At 44.5% G+C, this 16,057-nt stretch overlaps 1 protein-coding gene across 3 annotated transcripts in view; it reads right to left on the bottom strand.

The window, feature by feature from the left end:
- The window catches only part of LOC144505046 (teneurin-2-like), a 2,673,959-nt gene that overhangs the window by 96,503 nt on the left and 2,561,399 nt on the right, over nt 1–16,057 (bottom strand). For all 3 annotated transcript variants that reach the window (XM_078230751.1, XM_078230754.1, XM_078230752.1), the window contains one exon: nt 11,080–11,274. In XM_078230751.1, the coding sequence (XP_078086877.1) occupies nt 11,080–11,274 (195 nt within the window). The remainder of the gene's footprint in view (nt 1–11,079; nt 11,275–16,057) is intronic.

Below are 16,057 nucleotides of genomic sequence, written 5' to 3'. Positions count from 1 at the left end.
TAAGGTTTTTATAACATCACCTGTTTAGACAAGGTGACATTGTAACTTTCGTAAGAAGTGTTTAATTGAACATATTGCAAAATGTATATATTATGGAAAGACCCTTAATCTTGATGTTGGATTCAATTTTGGCTGATTAGAGGAAATTAACTTTAAAGAAGAGAACTGATAATCCCTCTCAGAAAGGAGTTACAAAGATGGCATTAATCTCATTTTTTTTTGCATGCTGAAATTGCTTGAATATTTTAATTGAACAATGAGCAGCAATGTCTTCATAATTGAAGAACTGCCTGGAAGGTATTGCTGAACAAGTTATGTGCCAGTGAGCCAGAATGATGGACATGAATTAAATGACATTGCGACTGAAATAGCATGGCTTAAATGCTCTCTCTGTTCCAATGTTAGTCCAGCTATTGTGTGACCAATAATTGAGTAACCCTGCATGTTGTATGGGAAAATCTCTAGCAGGGCACATTATGAAGATGACATTGCCCCTTAATTTGTCCTTCTTGTGCAAATATTATGCATGAACTCGCAGGTTAGGAGAAACATGGTCAGATACAAGTTCCTGCGACTCAGTCCCAAAATGGAACACACTCTACTGCCCCACTGTGACAATGTTTTATCTCCTGCTACAGTAATCCTGTGGCCTCTTTGAGTAGGAATGTCAAGTTGGTGTCAATTAGTGTCAAACTAAGCATCGGTTTGGGGTGCCAAAGGACCAGCCAGAAAAGGAACATTTCACATGCAGTATTCGAAAGATAAGAAGACTTCTTCTATTTAAATTTGTTCTTGGAGGCAGACGACATCTAACTGGCTGCACCGGTACACCCTGTCTCTTTTTTCATGTTGAAGCAAACTAGAGGGTACAGGTAAATAGAAGCTGTGGTTAAAAGGCTCCAAATGCCAAAGTCCCTTGAAAATAACATTCTTTATCAGAGACAAAGTAATTCGCACATGTCAAAATAATGCACTAGAAAGGGTCCTTGGCTTCAGCAAAGCATGTTTTCAGTGAATATTCACAATTTTCTGTCAGCATAAAGCTATTACTGCGAGCATCAAATCTTTTACTGGAAGAAGTGCTTTGGAGGTGTTATCAAAATTTCAAAATTATCCTGTGCATGAATAAACATCCTTATTTACATTATGCACTGACTGAAAAGAAAATTTTACGACCAACTGCATTTTTTTTATGACCATCAATGTGGTAGGTAAAATTGTCAATGTTAAAGAATATAGGGCTTAAAGTGAGTATTAAGTAGAGAAGACATCATTGTGGGAAAATAGAGAAGATGTCATTGTGAAAAAATAGACAGGGGAACACAAGTTACATGCGATGTTGTTATTGATAATTACCCTATTATAAATAATTATCTGCAAGCTTAATTTTTATGCACTAGTGGATCTAGTACCAAGGTGGATAAATGTTGTCAGTCCAATTAGTATGGGTTCAGTGGCAGGTAACAGAGCCACATTTTTTTGGACACCCCTGCGCTTAAATTTATTTATTTTTAGTGTCACAAGTAGGTTTACATTAATGAAGTTACTGTGAAAATCCCCTAGTCGCCGCACTTTTGCGCCTGTCCGGGTACACTGAGGGAGAATTTAGCATGGCCAGTGTACCTAACCAGCATGTCTTTCAGAGCGTGGGAGGAAACTGGAGCACCCGGAGGAAACCCACGCAGACATGGGAAGAAGGTCCAGACTCCACACAAACAGTGACCCAAGCCAGGAATCAAACCCAGGTCCCCGGCGCTGTGAGGCAGCAGTGCTAACCACTGTGTCAGTGTGCCACCCCTCCACAGTGCCGCCCCTCCACCAAATGTCTTGATGGTTCACTGAACAGGAATGTTCCGATTGAAAGACCATTGTGAGGAGTTAAAAACGAGGCTAGAAGATTTGCCTAATTTGCACTTGAGAGTGAATCTCCAAGAAAAGCCCTCATTGGAAAAGACAGTTCTGGGGTTAAGAGTTGCCATGTCAGGAAAGGCTAACAACAGAGGTAAACTTTGGGGAGCTAAGAATCACTTAGGAATGATGCTGGGAGAATTAAATGCTTGCTTAAAAGACAGTGTAACATATACCTGTAAAGTGGGCTTTTTCAGTTGGTTTGAAAGTAAAGGACTAAACTTTTGTTCCATTGTTTAAAGTATAAATTGGCTATAAAAATAGTGTTTAGTTACTGGTACTTTTAGTCTGTTTGTTACAATGCAAGTCTTAAAAAATGTGAAATCTTGTCCTGTCATCCTGTTCAGATATTGAGGATGGCACGGTGGCACAGTGGTTAGCACTATTGCCTCACAGCGCCAGGGACCCGGGTTCGATTCCCGGCTTGGTTCACTGTCTGTGTGGGGTTACAGGGAGGCACGTTCTCCCTCTTTCTGCGTCGGTTTTCTCTGGGTGTTCCAGTTTCCTCCCATAGCCCATGGAGCATTGGCCATGCTAAATTCTCCCTGAGTGTACCCAAACGGGTGCTGGAATGTGGCGACTAGGGGATTTTCACAGTGACTTCCTTGCAGCGTTGATGTAAGCCTACTTGTGACTAATAAATAAACTAAAACTAACTGGAAGTTCGAATTCCCTTTTTACAAGTTATTGTTCTCGACGGAGATCGTAGACAACAGTGATTACAAATGACCTGACAGAAGCATAACCCAGAAGTAAGCCTTTGTTGCTGATTCTCAGCATGTGAATTTAAGTTGGCAACCCTGCTGATGATTATTTCTCATACAATTAGCTGGCAGAAACTGCTGCTGCCAAAAAAAAAGGATGTCTTCACTGTGTTGAGAGAGCATTTGGCTCAGTGTAACTTGAGCTTGGTTTATGCAGCATAAAACTGCGAACCACAATTATCAAATCCATTTGTCATTGCTGCACGGGGCAAATATTATGAACAACTCAAATATGATAAACACAATGTTCAGGGCTTGACTGCGACTTTGTGAGCTTTCTCTTCACTGATCAGCTATCTTCAATTCCATTTCCGCAAAGCTCCACAGCTTGGCGGTGAATACAAATCAGCTTGAGTCCATTCTTTTTAGGAACACGGATCAATAAAATAATTTCCATTCTTTAATAAAATTTCTGATGTACTTGCAGCAGTTTACTCTTATCACTTAGGCTGCTAAACCATCAAATCTCATATTTTAAGAAAGGCTTGCGTCGAATTCCCCGGAAAGAAGATCCAGCTTTTGGATTTGCACTCGGTTTTCAATTTCGATTTAGCTGAATCAGTTGTTCTTGCATTGATCGGTGTCACGGAGAGAGCAACACTGGAATGTATTAGTGAATTAAAACTCTGAAACAAAACTAATTCATCTGTGATACTTCTGGAAAAAAAATCATTCAAAAATGCGGAATGCATGTTTTATTTAAAAAAACGCACAAGCAATCACAGTTGGAGGACAGTAGGCGTGTTTCTTTTTGCATAACATGTGGCAAGATTAAAAAGGATATTTACTGACACCAGAGGGAGCTTCAGGAAAGACTCTGTTCCAAGATCAGTATTCAAAAAGTAATCTGTCGCCAACTTTCTATTCTGCTCAATGTAGCAAGTCTGAGTGTAAATGTTATCAAAACTTTGTTCTTCAACTTACTCCTCTTTTCCCAACCTGTCCAAAAGAAAATGGAATCCAATCCTGGGAATGATTTCACTGGTAGTAGCCGGTCCCTGGTATCTCACGCAAATGGCCATTCTTACAGAGACAGTTAGGGGGTCAGTTAAGACTAATTCTGCCCTCAGTGGACACACGTTCAGGTCACTGGTTAGCGACACGGAACGTCAACTCTGCCTGAATTGAATGTTCTGCTCCCCAGTCTCGCTTTCGTGTTGTCCAAACAGCTATCTATCTAACCTACACATCGTGGGACACTAGGCTGCAATTTAGCATGGCTAATCCACCTAATCTGCACATCTTTGAAGTGTGGGAGGAAACCGGAGCACCCAGAGGAAACTCACAGAGACATGGGGAGAACATTCAAACTCTACACAGTCACCTAAGGCTGGAATTGAACCCAGATCCCTGGTGCTGTGAGGCAGCAGTGCTAACCACTGTGCCACCCGATCAGTTGGCTCAGTCCTTGCCTTCTGACCCTTCTACTTAAAGATGAATGCTGGACTCTTACTAGTCTTTACAGCTCAGAGCCACACAATTATTAATTGGGTGTAAAACGAGCGGCCAATCTGATACTCAGTTCCCTGCTAGGTTGTTGGGGTTAAAATTACCTCCGACACATTTAAAGAGGAACCACATTCCTTGCTCAGATTTCAAGGTATCATCTCCTCAGCTCCTTATGGCATATATGGCGGCACGGTGGCACAGTGGTAAGCACTGCTGCCTCACAGCGCCAGGAACCCGGGTTCAATTCCAGTCTTGGGTCACTGTCTGTGTGGAGTTTGCACATTCTCCCCATGATTGCGTGGGTTTCCTCCGGGTGCTCCGGTTTCCTCCCACAGTCAAAGATGTGCGGGTTAGGTGCATTGGCCATGCTAAATTGACCCTAGTTTCAGGGGGGTTAGCAGGGTAAATATGTGGGGTTACGGGGATAGTGTGGATTTGTAGACGGTGCAGGCACGAAGGGCCGAATGGCCTCCTTCTGTACTGTACGGATTCTATATTGAAATGCAACAACAAATCAACAGGACAGACAGTTCAGGCAATGATTTTAAATAAGCTGTAGGATAAAGGGGAGGAATTCCATTTTCGGTCCGTGTGTTTTTTTTATTAGGAGCGAACAATATTCAGTAGGAATTTCTATCAATTCATATATAATACAGAGAGCAATAGCTTCCAGTGAGGTTAAATTAGCCTGAAATAATGCAGCGGGTTGCTGAGTTGGTTTCTGCAGCTCAGATGTGGTTAGTAGCAGGATGGAGACTAAATATAATCCTGAGATTGTGAGTGCAATTTCGATAACAGGATACATACCAGGGTTCACAATAGTGCTAAATTTGAGTTCCATAGAGGACAACAAAATGATAGAGGCATGATACATACAAGATAACATTCAGGTTGGACTGTGTGATGCAGCAATGAAATAGCAAAGAGCTCAGATGCTATATAAAAGACAGATATGTATGAATAATAAAGTACATGCTGCTTTTAACAGAAAATCTGTACTACTCTAAAATAACATTTACCAGTAGATGTATTGAGTACATTATATTATCAATAGATTTTTATTGCCGGCGCAGAGTGTGATACTGGACAGTAATACACTGGAGCCTCCAGTAAGCAAATCAAATACAAAACATCAAGTGCTGCTTTACTTTATAGTAAGAGAGAATGAAGACCTAGAAGTGTGTCCCGAGGAGGATAATAGACCTCGCAGTGTGTTTACCGAAGATAGCACATAGCTAGTGGCATGTTTACACAGGGAAAGCATGTAGTTTGCTGCGTCTGTGCAGAGAAACGCACATAGCTAGCAGATACAGGCTAACACAACTGTCTTGGTACATTGAAAGGCATCACCGACACTTACTCTTGACAATATATTATAAGGGAGAGTAACTGAATTCTGCTGGAACCAGATTTGTAGCAGACAAATCCAATTTGAAAGTTGTTTCATTTCATGTGCAGCTCTGGCTTCCTTTGCCCTGTCATTAGCAGCTGTATCTTTAGCTGTGGAGGCCATAAGCTCTGGAATTTGCTCCCTAAACCTTTCCACCTCTCTGTCCCCCTTTAAGACCTTCCTTCAGAGCTCTTTCCTTGGCCAAAATTTGGGTCAACATTCCTCATGATTTCTTCTTTGGCTTAGAGTTTATTCTTGTCTGATTAATTTCCTGTAAAACACCTTGCGGCTTTTCACTATGTGACGTAAATGCAAGTTGTTGTTGTCATTTACAACAAAAGCAGTGAAATCCTATGTTTGTTCGAACTTTTTTATTCATTCACAGGATATGGGCTTCGCTGGCAAGTCCAGCGTTTGGTGTTCATCCCTAAGTCCTCACAAGACCGTGATGACGAGCCACCACCTTGCCAACTGAGTAGCTTGCTGGGCCATTTCAGTGGGCAGTTAAGAGTCAACATTGCTGTGACTCTGGAGTTACATACAGGGCAGATCAACGAAGGATGAGAGATTTCTTTCCCTAAAGGACATTAGAGAAGCAGATAGAATATTTACAGCTCAGTAGTTACATGGAACTGGATAATACACCGAGGGTGGGTTCCCCGCACCCCAGCATAAATGTCAGGTGCAAGCACGCCTCTGCTTAGCTGGCTTTTATTTTTCAGGTGACGGTCCTTTAATAGCTATGAGGTGGGATTTCCGCCTGTCTCCAGGAGGAAGTCCCACCTCAGAGAGCTGGGAGCTCTGCACACCAGCAGCATCAGCAGGAGTGGTGGCCACCGTGGGTGCTGCAGATAGATCAAGGCGGTGGTGCTCAGCGATGGACATGGACAGGGACATTCAGGTGTGTGCAGGATTTTGCCCGGGGTCAGGCTGACAGGCCCTATCTTGCCCGGGGGGCCAGGCTGACAGACCCTATCTTGCCCAGGACCAGGCTGACAGGCCTTGCTCGGGGCCAGGCTGACAGGCCCTGGTGAGTGGGGATGGGGGTATGTTGGGCAGGACAGTGGGGAGGGAGGGTGAACATTGTGGATAGAAAATTGCAGGGAAGGGTCTCTGATTGACATACGCGGGGATGGGTGGGGAAGGTCTGTGACAGCCCCGCTCCCCCCCCCCCCCACCCCCACCGCCCCGCGCTTTCCCTTTGACACAGCAACCTGCAGGGTTGAATCTACCAAGCTACACATTGGGCAATGGCGTCTCCCACTGCTCATTAAATCTGAGCGACATGGGATAAGGCCATTAATGGGGAGCTTTTGTCTATTTTAGGGCCTCAGCTGGGCCACAGATAGGTGACCCACCCAAGACCTTCCTCACTGTTCGTACAATTGCAAGCGGTGGCAGGTGGGTCAGTGTCCAGGCACGCTACCCTAATTTACAGGTCCATCCACCAGCTTACACATCCGCAGGTAGCCCAGAATCTACAGCCCATTGCGGCCATGATTAATGCCGGATTTTATTCCCCCCCAGATTTATTTAATTCTCCAGCTGCCATGGTGGGATATGAACTCATGTCTGTGGAGCATTCGTCCAGGGCTCTGGTTTACCAGTCTAATATTAATCAAAACCATTCTGTTACTGTTCCCCTGCTATACTGTCAGAACACACAGTTTAAGGTGCTGGCGTTTATTTCACTGAAAATTAGTGCTGAAAACATGCCATGTCCAGATTCTAATTTGTTCATTGTTACGCTGTTATATTATTTGTCATCGTGAGGAAGTTCTGCCAAGTTCCTTGTGGGGAAGCTACTATCAGGTGCTTTATTTTCTGTATTTCTTAGCATTTCATCATTTAGCTTCGCTGTGGACTTGGCTTCACTGCTCACAGCAATTCACATACAGACTACTTGTGCTTGACATGCAACTTGACCTTTGATTGCCACAACCTGCCTCACTTTCAATTATTTTGATGTGGCATTGGCAAGGATGATTGATTAACTGAGGATGCATCTTATCGATTCAAGGAAACCAGCCCCACGATTGGTACGAAACAATGTCTAATGGGGGCCAGAAGTGCTCTTATCAATGCACCACAGCAACAGTACATGACTCAAAGTACATTGATTTGTTTCACTAAAGGAGATATACCCAAACTTTCAATTTCCTAACTCTGTACATGAAAGAAAAATAATCTGATTACAACCAATAAAGCACAAGCGTTAGAGAATAGCTGACAGGTTCTGGGATGACAGACTAAGATTTCTTACAGTGATTGTATAAACAGGGTATTGGATGGGTATCGGCATGCTGCCTGGATACTTTCTGCAGTCAGTGTGTGCAGTGGATGAGTACCACTGTGACATGCTAACATTTCGGATGTGCTGCAACAAGTTGGGTTGCCAGAAGCTGCTGCAGTGATAATCAGATGCTTTGGCCGGAATGTTACCGGCATGCCCGCCCCGATTCCGGGGGCAGGCGAGGCTCGGGAGAACAGCATTCTCCGTTGGTCTTGGGTGGGGTCGTATGAAACTTGGGCAGACATCCTGGTAAATTTTACCCTTTGTGTAACGTACTGTTAGCTATTTCAATAAGTCCAAAGGCCATCGTAACCCTTATTTGTCATTAATTTGAACAGATATGATCTGAAAAGGAATAATGTGTAGGGTTATGGGGAGAAGGGAAAGGAATGGCACTCAAGTGGTGCTCATTCGGAGAGCTGGCACTGGCATGATGGGCTGAATGGTCTCCTTCTGTGCTGTAGTAAGGGGAGGCAATGACCTTGTGATATTATCACTGGACTATTAATCCAGAAACTCAGCTAATGTTCTGGTGACCTGGGTTCGAATCCTGCCACGGCAGACGGTGAAATTTGACTTCAATAAAAAATATCTGGAATTAAGAATCTGCTGATGACTATTAAACCATTGCTCATTGTCAGAAAAACCCATTTGATTCACTAATGTCCTCTAGGGAAGGAAATCTGCTGTCCTTACGTGGTCTGGCCGACATGTGACTCCAGAGCCACAGCCACAATTGACTCTCAACTGCCCTCTGAAATGGCCTAGCAAGCCTCATAATTCAAGGGTGATAAATTCTGGCCAGCCAGCGCTGCCCATGTCCCACGAATTATTAAAAATAATTGTGATTCTGTGCTCAATGAAATGTAAACCCTCCTCATTTTATTATAGCTACATTCCAACAATATTCCAACTGTTCGTACATTCCAACATTCCCTTCAGAAGTACCTCATTGGTTGAGATGTGCTTTGGGAAGTTCTAAGATTGTGAAAGATGCAAAAGACTTCCTTTTGTTTTCTTTTTAGTATGAGACCAAAGGAGATATGAAAAAAGGAGGGCGACAGGGGGGCTTTTAGGGGCTACAAGAAGCCCCTAAATGGGGTCTAAGAAATGTCTAAGGATGACTTGGTAAAGAGGGTGGGTATGTGCCTCAAACTGCCAATAAGAGGCCGAGCAGTAAAGGTGGTGAGTGAATCAATGCAACACTGCCATTTGCCATGCCTCACACAGCTAAACACAATGTTAAACAACATTATCTATAGGGATCGAGAAACACTTATAGGTTTGTTACTAGTTGAAATGTATATGTTTTTGGAGGTTAGAATCGTAGAATCCCTACAGTGCAGAAGGAGGCCATTCAGCCCGTCAAGTCTGCATCGAAAGCAATCCCATCCAGGCCCCATCCCCATAACCCCACGTATTTACCCTGCTAATCCCCCTGACACGAAGGGTAAATTTAGCATGGCCAATCAACCTAACCTGTACATCTACCCCTTAGTGTCAGGAGGACTATCTTGGGTAAATGCATGGGCTTATGGCCCGGGTGAGATTGTGGTCAATGCAGACTTGATGGGCCGAATGGCCTCCTTCTGCACTGTATGATTCTATGATTCTATCTTTGGACTGTGGGAGGAAAACGGAGTACCCCGAGGAAACCCACGCAGACACAGGGAGAACATGCAAACTCCACACAGACCGTCATCCGAGGCTGGAATTGAACCTGGGTCCCTGACGTTGTGAGGCAGCAGTGCTAACCACTGTGCTATTGGCTGTGGTTATTGGCTCCCTTGCATGTTCAGCTACTTCTCAATAAATTACAGCACAGATTCCATAAATAAAAGACTCCCATCACAATGCAATTCCCCTTTAAGTACAAACTATTGTTTAATCGCACTACTGAACCACCTGCTGTTGCGTGCAGTCAACCAACAGTGGGGTAGTGCTGGCTACATGCTGCAATTATGTAAAAGATCAGACAGCACCAATCTATCGTGCCACTTGCAACAATGAATGGACCCAGCTTAACAGCAAGAACTTGCATGCATATAGCGCCTCCAGCCTCCTTGCAGTCAGCCGTTTCAAGGTAATTCATCAATTTTCAAAACAAAATTTGATTATGAGGCACATAAGGAACTGGTGACCAATCACTTGGCCAAAGAGGTTAATTTTAAGGAGTGACTCAGTGGAGAAAGGAGAGTGAGTGAGGCAGCGAGATACCGGAAGTGAACTCCAGAGTTTAGGGCCCAGGAAGTTAAAGGCATGGCCGTCGGTAGTTGAGTGATAAAATTTGGGGATGCCCAGAAGGCTAGGATTGAAGGGATGTGGAGATAGAGTCATAGAGGTTTACAGCATGGAAACAGGCCCTTCGGCCCAACCTGTCCATGCTGCCCTTTTTTAAAAAAAAAACCCTAAGCTAATCCCAATTGCCCACATTTGGCCCATATCCCTCTATACCCATCGTACCCATGTAACTATCTAAATGCTTTCTAAAAGATAAAATTGTACCCGCCTCTACTACTACCTCTAGCAGCTTGTTCCAGACACTCACCACCTCTGTGTGAAAAAATTGCCCCTCTGGACACTTTTGTATCTCTTCCCTCTCACCTTAAACCTATGCCCTCTAGTTTTAGACTCCCCTACCTTTGGGAAAAGATATTGACCATCGACCTTGACTATGCTCCTCATTATTTTGTAGACCTCTGTAAGGTCACCCCTCAGTCTCCTACGCTCCAGAGAAAAAAGTCCCAGTCTATTCAGCCTCTCCTTATAATTCAACCCATCAAGTCCCGGTAGCATCCTAGTAAATTTTTTCTGCACTCTTTCTAGTTTAATAATATCCTTTCTATAATAGGGTGACCAGAACCGCACACAGTATTCCAGAGGATTTCAGGAGGGTAACAGAGATAGGGACGGATGAGACCAGGGTGGGATTTGATTTGAAAACAGTGATGAGGATTTTAAAACAAAGGTGGCAATTTTTGCGTTCTGCCCACCACGTGAATTGTAGCGGGCGGGGGGTGGGGGTGGGGGGTTGAGCCATTCAAAAGTCCGTTGACCTCGGGTGGGATTTTCCGGTTTTGGGGCGAACCTGGCCAGAAAATCCCGTCCAAAGTGTCCCATGGCTCCAACGTCCATTTTTGGGGCTTAACCAATTTAATCCCCTCGAATCTGAAGTGCAAGCAACTCTTTCTGACTTTGTTACTAACCAATCAACCACAATGTAGTCAGAGTGCATCGAAAGCATTTCTGGTGCCATATTTTGACTGCTGTTTTACCTTCCTCGCAGTTCTCTCCTTTGAAGCCCGCGGTGCAGACACAGGTTCCCACGGTGCAGGTCCCACGGCCTCCGCATGCAGGGTCAATGCACTGGCTGATGGGTACATCACACTCGGCTCCCTTCCAGCCACTGTAGCAGATGCAGTTCCCTCTGGAGTACTGACCATTCCCGCTGCACAGTACAGGGCAAGCAGCTGGAGAGGCACAGGCAAAAAAAATGAAAGAGACAAAGAGAGAAATAAAGGCTTGTTTCTGCAGTAACCATACAATCCCATTGTAAAATGCACATTTTTAAAAAATAACTATTTTTGGGAACTTATTTCCTAAAAAAATTGAAATTCGGTGTTAAGAGGGTGTGGAGAGGAATGTGTGTCTTTCAGGTGAGGAAGTCATTTCCATGGCATATTTTTGGACATCTGGGGCAAGAATTCCTTTGACTGCACTGTGCAGCGACATCTCAAATGTGCTTTGAAAGGTTCCTCTATTCTAAGAGATACTAGAACAAAGAACAAAGAAAATTACAGCATAGGAACAGGCCCTTCGGCCCTCCAAGCCTGCACCAACCATGCTGCCCGACTGAACTAAAACCCTCTACTCTTCCGGGAGCCACATCCTTCTATTCCCATCATATTCATGTATTTGTCAAGATGCCCTTTAAAAGTCACTATCATATCTGCTTCCACTACCTCCCCCGGCAGCGTGTTCCAGGCACCCACCACCTTCTGTGTAAAAAAACTTGCGTCGTACATCTCCTTTAAACCTTGCCCCTCGCACCCTAAATCTAGCCCTCTAGTGATTGACTCTTCCACCCTGGGAAAACTGTTTCTAATTTCCTAAGAGTATCAAACAGAGGAGGTTTTCACAAACATATCTATCACGTCGCTATGCACAGTGGATCAAGGAATTTCAAGCCCGTTAAGATCTCTTGTGAAGTGACAATGACTCTTTTGATGTCGCAGTTGTTTCCACACAGCCACATAAAGCTGTTCTCAGTATCTCCACATACTTAAAGCAGCTGGCATTTTTAAAGTGTGGTTATATTATTCCCTCCACATTTTATAGTCAAATTTCCCTTCTAATTCGGTTTTCCTAGATTCCACTGGCTTTCTCCAAATTGTCAGATTTGGCATTCTTGAACAAACTGCTAAATTACCATGATACCTTGTCCCAGCCCATCTGGAGTTGGCACTGAAGAATCAGGAATAACATATTAGCCCTGGAGCAGATTCACCAGAATGATACCAGGGCTTAACATGCTGAATTAAGGGAACAGATTGTGTATATTTGGCTTGTATTTCCTTGAGTATACAAGGTTGAAGGGCTGTTCTAATTGAGGTGTCTCAGATTCGATAGGGAGACATAACGGCCTAGATTTTCACTGTGGTGGAGAGGCTTGCAGTTGGAAATGGTCGAAAATTTCATGTCCTGCTGCCAATCCCAACATTCCCATCATCGTGAGGGCGGGATTGGAGTCGGGGTTCACGTGTGCATGGTTTACAGAAGCAGTGGGCCACTTAAGTCACCAACTGCCTCCACTGAAGTGCAATCTTGGAAGGCCAGAGCGTGCAAATTAAAACATGTCTAAACTTGGTAGATTCATTTCGATTGTCAGCTTACCGCTTTTGGAGAAGTAAGGCACCTTTTGGGAGAAGTAAGGCATTCTTTAAGATTGTTAAAATTAAACATGATTCTGCACTTCTTACGCAAAGAACTCATTGGAGTTGTCAAAGAAATGTCCAGCTGTCAAGGAACTATCAAAAAACTGTCAAACTGTCAAGGAAGTGTCAATACTGTGAAGGAATTATCCAAGGATACTAGGTGAGTTGGCGTTGGTAGGTGAAGGACATGCTTTTGAATAGGGTGCAATCGGGGCATGGGGGGATTGGTGGGGGAATGAGGGGTAAGAGCTGTTTCATTGTTTTAATCTTTTCTTTTTTTATTTAAACACAGCGCTTGAGCACAGAGGTAGACCTCCGCCTAGTCCACTTCCACATTCAGCAGCCTCTGCACTTGTTATGGAGCCCCCCCACCCGACTCCTATTCCAGCCCATCTCCCCGACCAAAAATCCAACCTCCAGGCAGACATTTTAAAAGGTCGGGTTTGCACCGCCTAGAAATCACCTAACTTAGTGAGCCTAGTGAGGGACAAAAATCTGACCCAAAATCTATTTGTTCCAATAGAAGATTGGGTTTTTCTAAGTGTTTGGGTGCCTCGCCAGGAACCAAGCCGGTGGGGAAGAGGGGTGGGAGGGAAGTGAGGGGGTGTAGGCTTGAGAGGTCATGTGGGAAGGGAACCTGAGGAGGGTAGCACCTTGGTGAGGCCTCTGATGAGTCCACAGGGGGCGTTAAGGATGGACATCCCACCTGCCATTTGCCCTCACAGGGAAAATTGCCAGACTGGCCGCTGGGAGTGGGCCTCTCTGGGATGAGGCCCTTCCCAGAAGGAAAATACAGTTTAGACCAATATTCAATGTCCCCATCTTACTGTTGTTCCATTTTAAAGTATACAAGACCAGTTCCGAACAGTATTCTTATTTCCCCGCTTTACAGTATTTTCCTTCTGGGTTGCCCAGTTAAAGGTCTCAATCGGCCCTCTGGCAGGCAGGCCGCCTCTCACTACTCCTGCCGCTTGGTAAAATTTCAGTGGGGGCGGGGGCACTGGGGGTGGGCGGGCTGTCTGCCTGCTGGACTTTTCATGTCCCTGCCTTCAAACCTGCCTGTTGGAGGGGGTAAAATCCCGCCCAGTTTTTCACCATCTCAAACGTGCTGGTGTTGTCCATACAGAGATTGTAAATTAAAATGCCATCGTAATGCCAACCATCTGGCTGAGATTTAAACTTGGCCTGTGCCTGCCTGCAGCAGGAGCCTTAGCTGACGTCAGCGATAGCGAAGATAAAATGTTGCCTGATGGGATCAGTGCAATCTTGGATAGGTTTGTGGATTCAAAATAATTTAAATCCCTTCATTGATTCCACCGAAGAAAGGTGACGTCGGGGTTAGCATCCACCCCTACATGCCAGAGACAAACTGTGTTAACCTTCGGGGCCAAGGTATCGATTGAGTCCAGATAGAGAATTGAGGAGGATGGGAGTCACCTTTGCCTGTCGGTTGTGAAGGTTCCCAGTGACGTGATGGTCAGTCAGTCAAAGTTGTGGAAGTGTGCTCTGAGTGGCCGTGCTAAATTCCCCCTCAGTGTACCCAAACAGGCACCGGAGTGTGGTGACTAGGGGATTTTCACAATAACTTCAATGCAGTGTGAATGCAAGCCTACTTGCGACACTAATAAATAAACTTTAAACTTCATCATTTGGGATTCAAAGCTGATCTACTTTGATCTGCAATATGTTTTCATTTGCTTTGAAAGAAATGTTTAGTTCTCACTGTGTGAGGAGGTACAACTTGCTGTCATGAAGATAGTGGGCGGAATTTTCCCATCCTGCTCGCCACAGGAATCATAGCGGGCGGGACATGGACTATGCAAAGGTTCATTGACTCGGGCGGGATTTTCTGGTCTTGGAGCGAGCGTGGCAGGAAAATCCCATCCACTGTGTGCTGGAGCCAGGGACTCTTTGCCCACTTTCTACCTGGTGGCTAAACTTCTAATGGCCCTGCTGAGCTCTCTGCCAGATTATTCACAAATTTTCGTTTTTAGCTCCATGATCATATTTATGAAATATTCAAAACCACTTTCCAATGGAAATGACACCATCGCATATCGTACAAAAGAGAATTATCAAGTTGCAGTTCTGGCAATTAAGTATTTTAAGGCCTCGCTCGACCCAAAACCAGAAAATCCTGCCCGAGGTTAATGGACCTTCCCATGTCCGCCCCTCACCTGCTCCAATTCCCGTGGCAGGCTGGGGCAGTAGAATTCCAGAGTATGTGTCTCATGATGTAAGCAAGTGATTTATATGTGCCTGGATATCTAATCGGTTTTTGTTGCTACTTCCAATTAAGCATCTTCTGTGAGAACAAGCAAACATTTCTGCATTGAATTTTGGCACCTCCTGACACCAAAATCATATTCATGTGAATTGAACATTTTTCTGCTTATTGGTCTAGCACTTCCCTGCTGCCAGAAGCAGGTACACAGACAGGTCGGAGCAGTTTCAATCCAGAGCTTTCCTAGTCTGGTTTTTGGAGGGAAGAGGAAGGAAAGCTAACAGGTACAGAGTGAAGTGAGTGAAAGGCAGGGGCAGTCGTAGCCAAAGGAAGGGTCACTGTCAGGTGTCCACCGTCATTGTCCTCATGAATCTTCCGGAATGTTCTGCTGAGGTAAGCAGCAAATTTCACAACATGTAATTAATCCACTGCGTCTTATAATTGATTTAGTTAAAAGAAAATCAGATTTTATTTCAAAAAGCCTGAACCAAAGGATGCCGATCTATATTAAATATGTGACAGGTGACCCTGGAGAGAGCAACAAATTAAAATACACAGCTGCTCAATTAAACTTTGGGTAAAGTTCCTTGACATTTTTGCACATGTTATCTGCGATTGATGAGGAGAATAATTTTATACACCTGTAAGTGGGTTTAACTGCCAACAATACTTAATTCATGCCGCCTTTTCTTAAAGGCAGTGCAGTCAAACAAACGCTTTTTCGTTTTTTTACATCTGCTACCAATGCAGCAGATTAGGGCTTTGTGAAAACAGTAATTGAGTGACCACACGGGCAAAGTACTCACCTTTCTCCGCTGACTTCCTTAGGTTTGGGACGATGCTGAGAGATAGGTACAAGTACAGGACCAGTGCAGGCAGCTCGTGACATAGGACTGAAACCGCTGGGGATGTACTTAGCCATAGACTCATTAGGAACTGGGAGCAGTGCTGATGAGCCAACACATTGATCCATTCGGGATATGAGCATCATAGAATTATAGAATCCCTACAGTGCAGAAGGAGGCCATTCGGTCCATCGAGTCTGCACCAAGCACAATCCCACCCAGGCCCTAAACTAGGGTCAATTTAGCATGG

This window comes from Mustelus asterias, chromosome 16 (assembly GCF_964213995.1).
Source record: "Mustelus asterias chromosome 16, sMusAst1.hap1.1, whole genome shotgun sequence".
Lineage (NCBI taxonomy): Eukaryota > Metazoa > Chordata > Chondrichthyes > Carcharhiniformes > Triakidae > Mustelus > Mustelus asterias.
The sequence above is the reverse complement of the archived record's forward strand: the minus strand, read 5'-3'. Positions and strand labels throughout refer to the sequence as shown.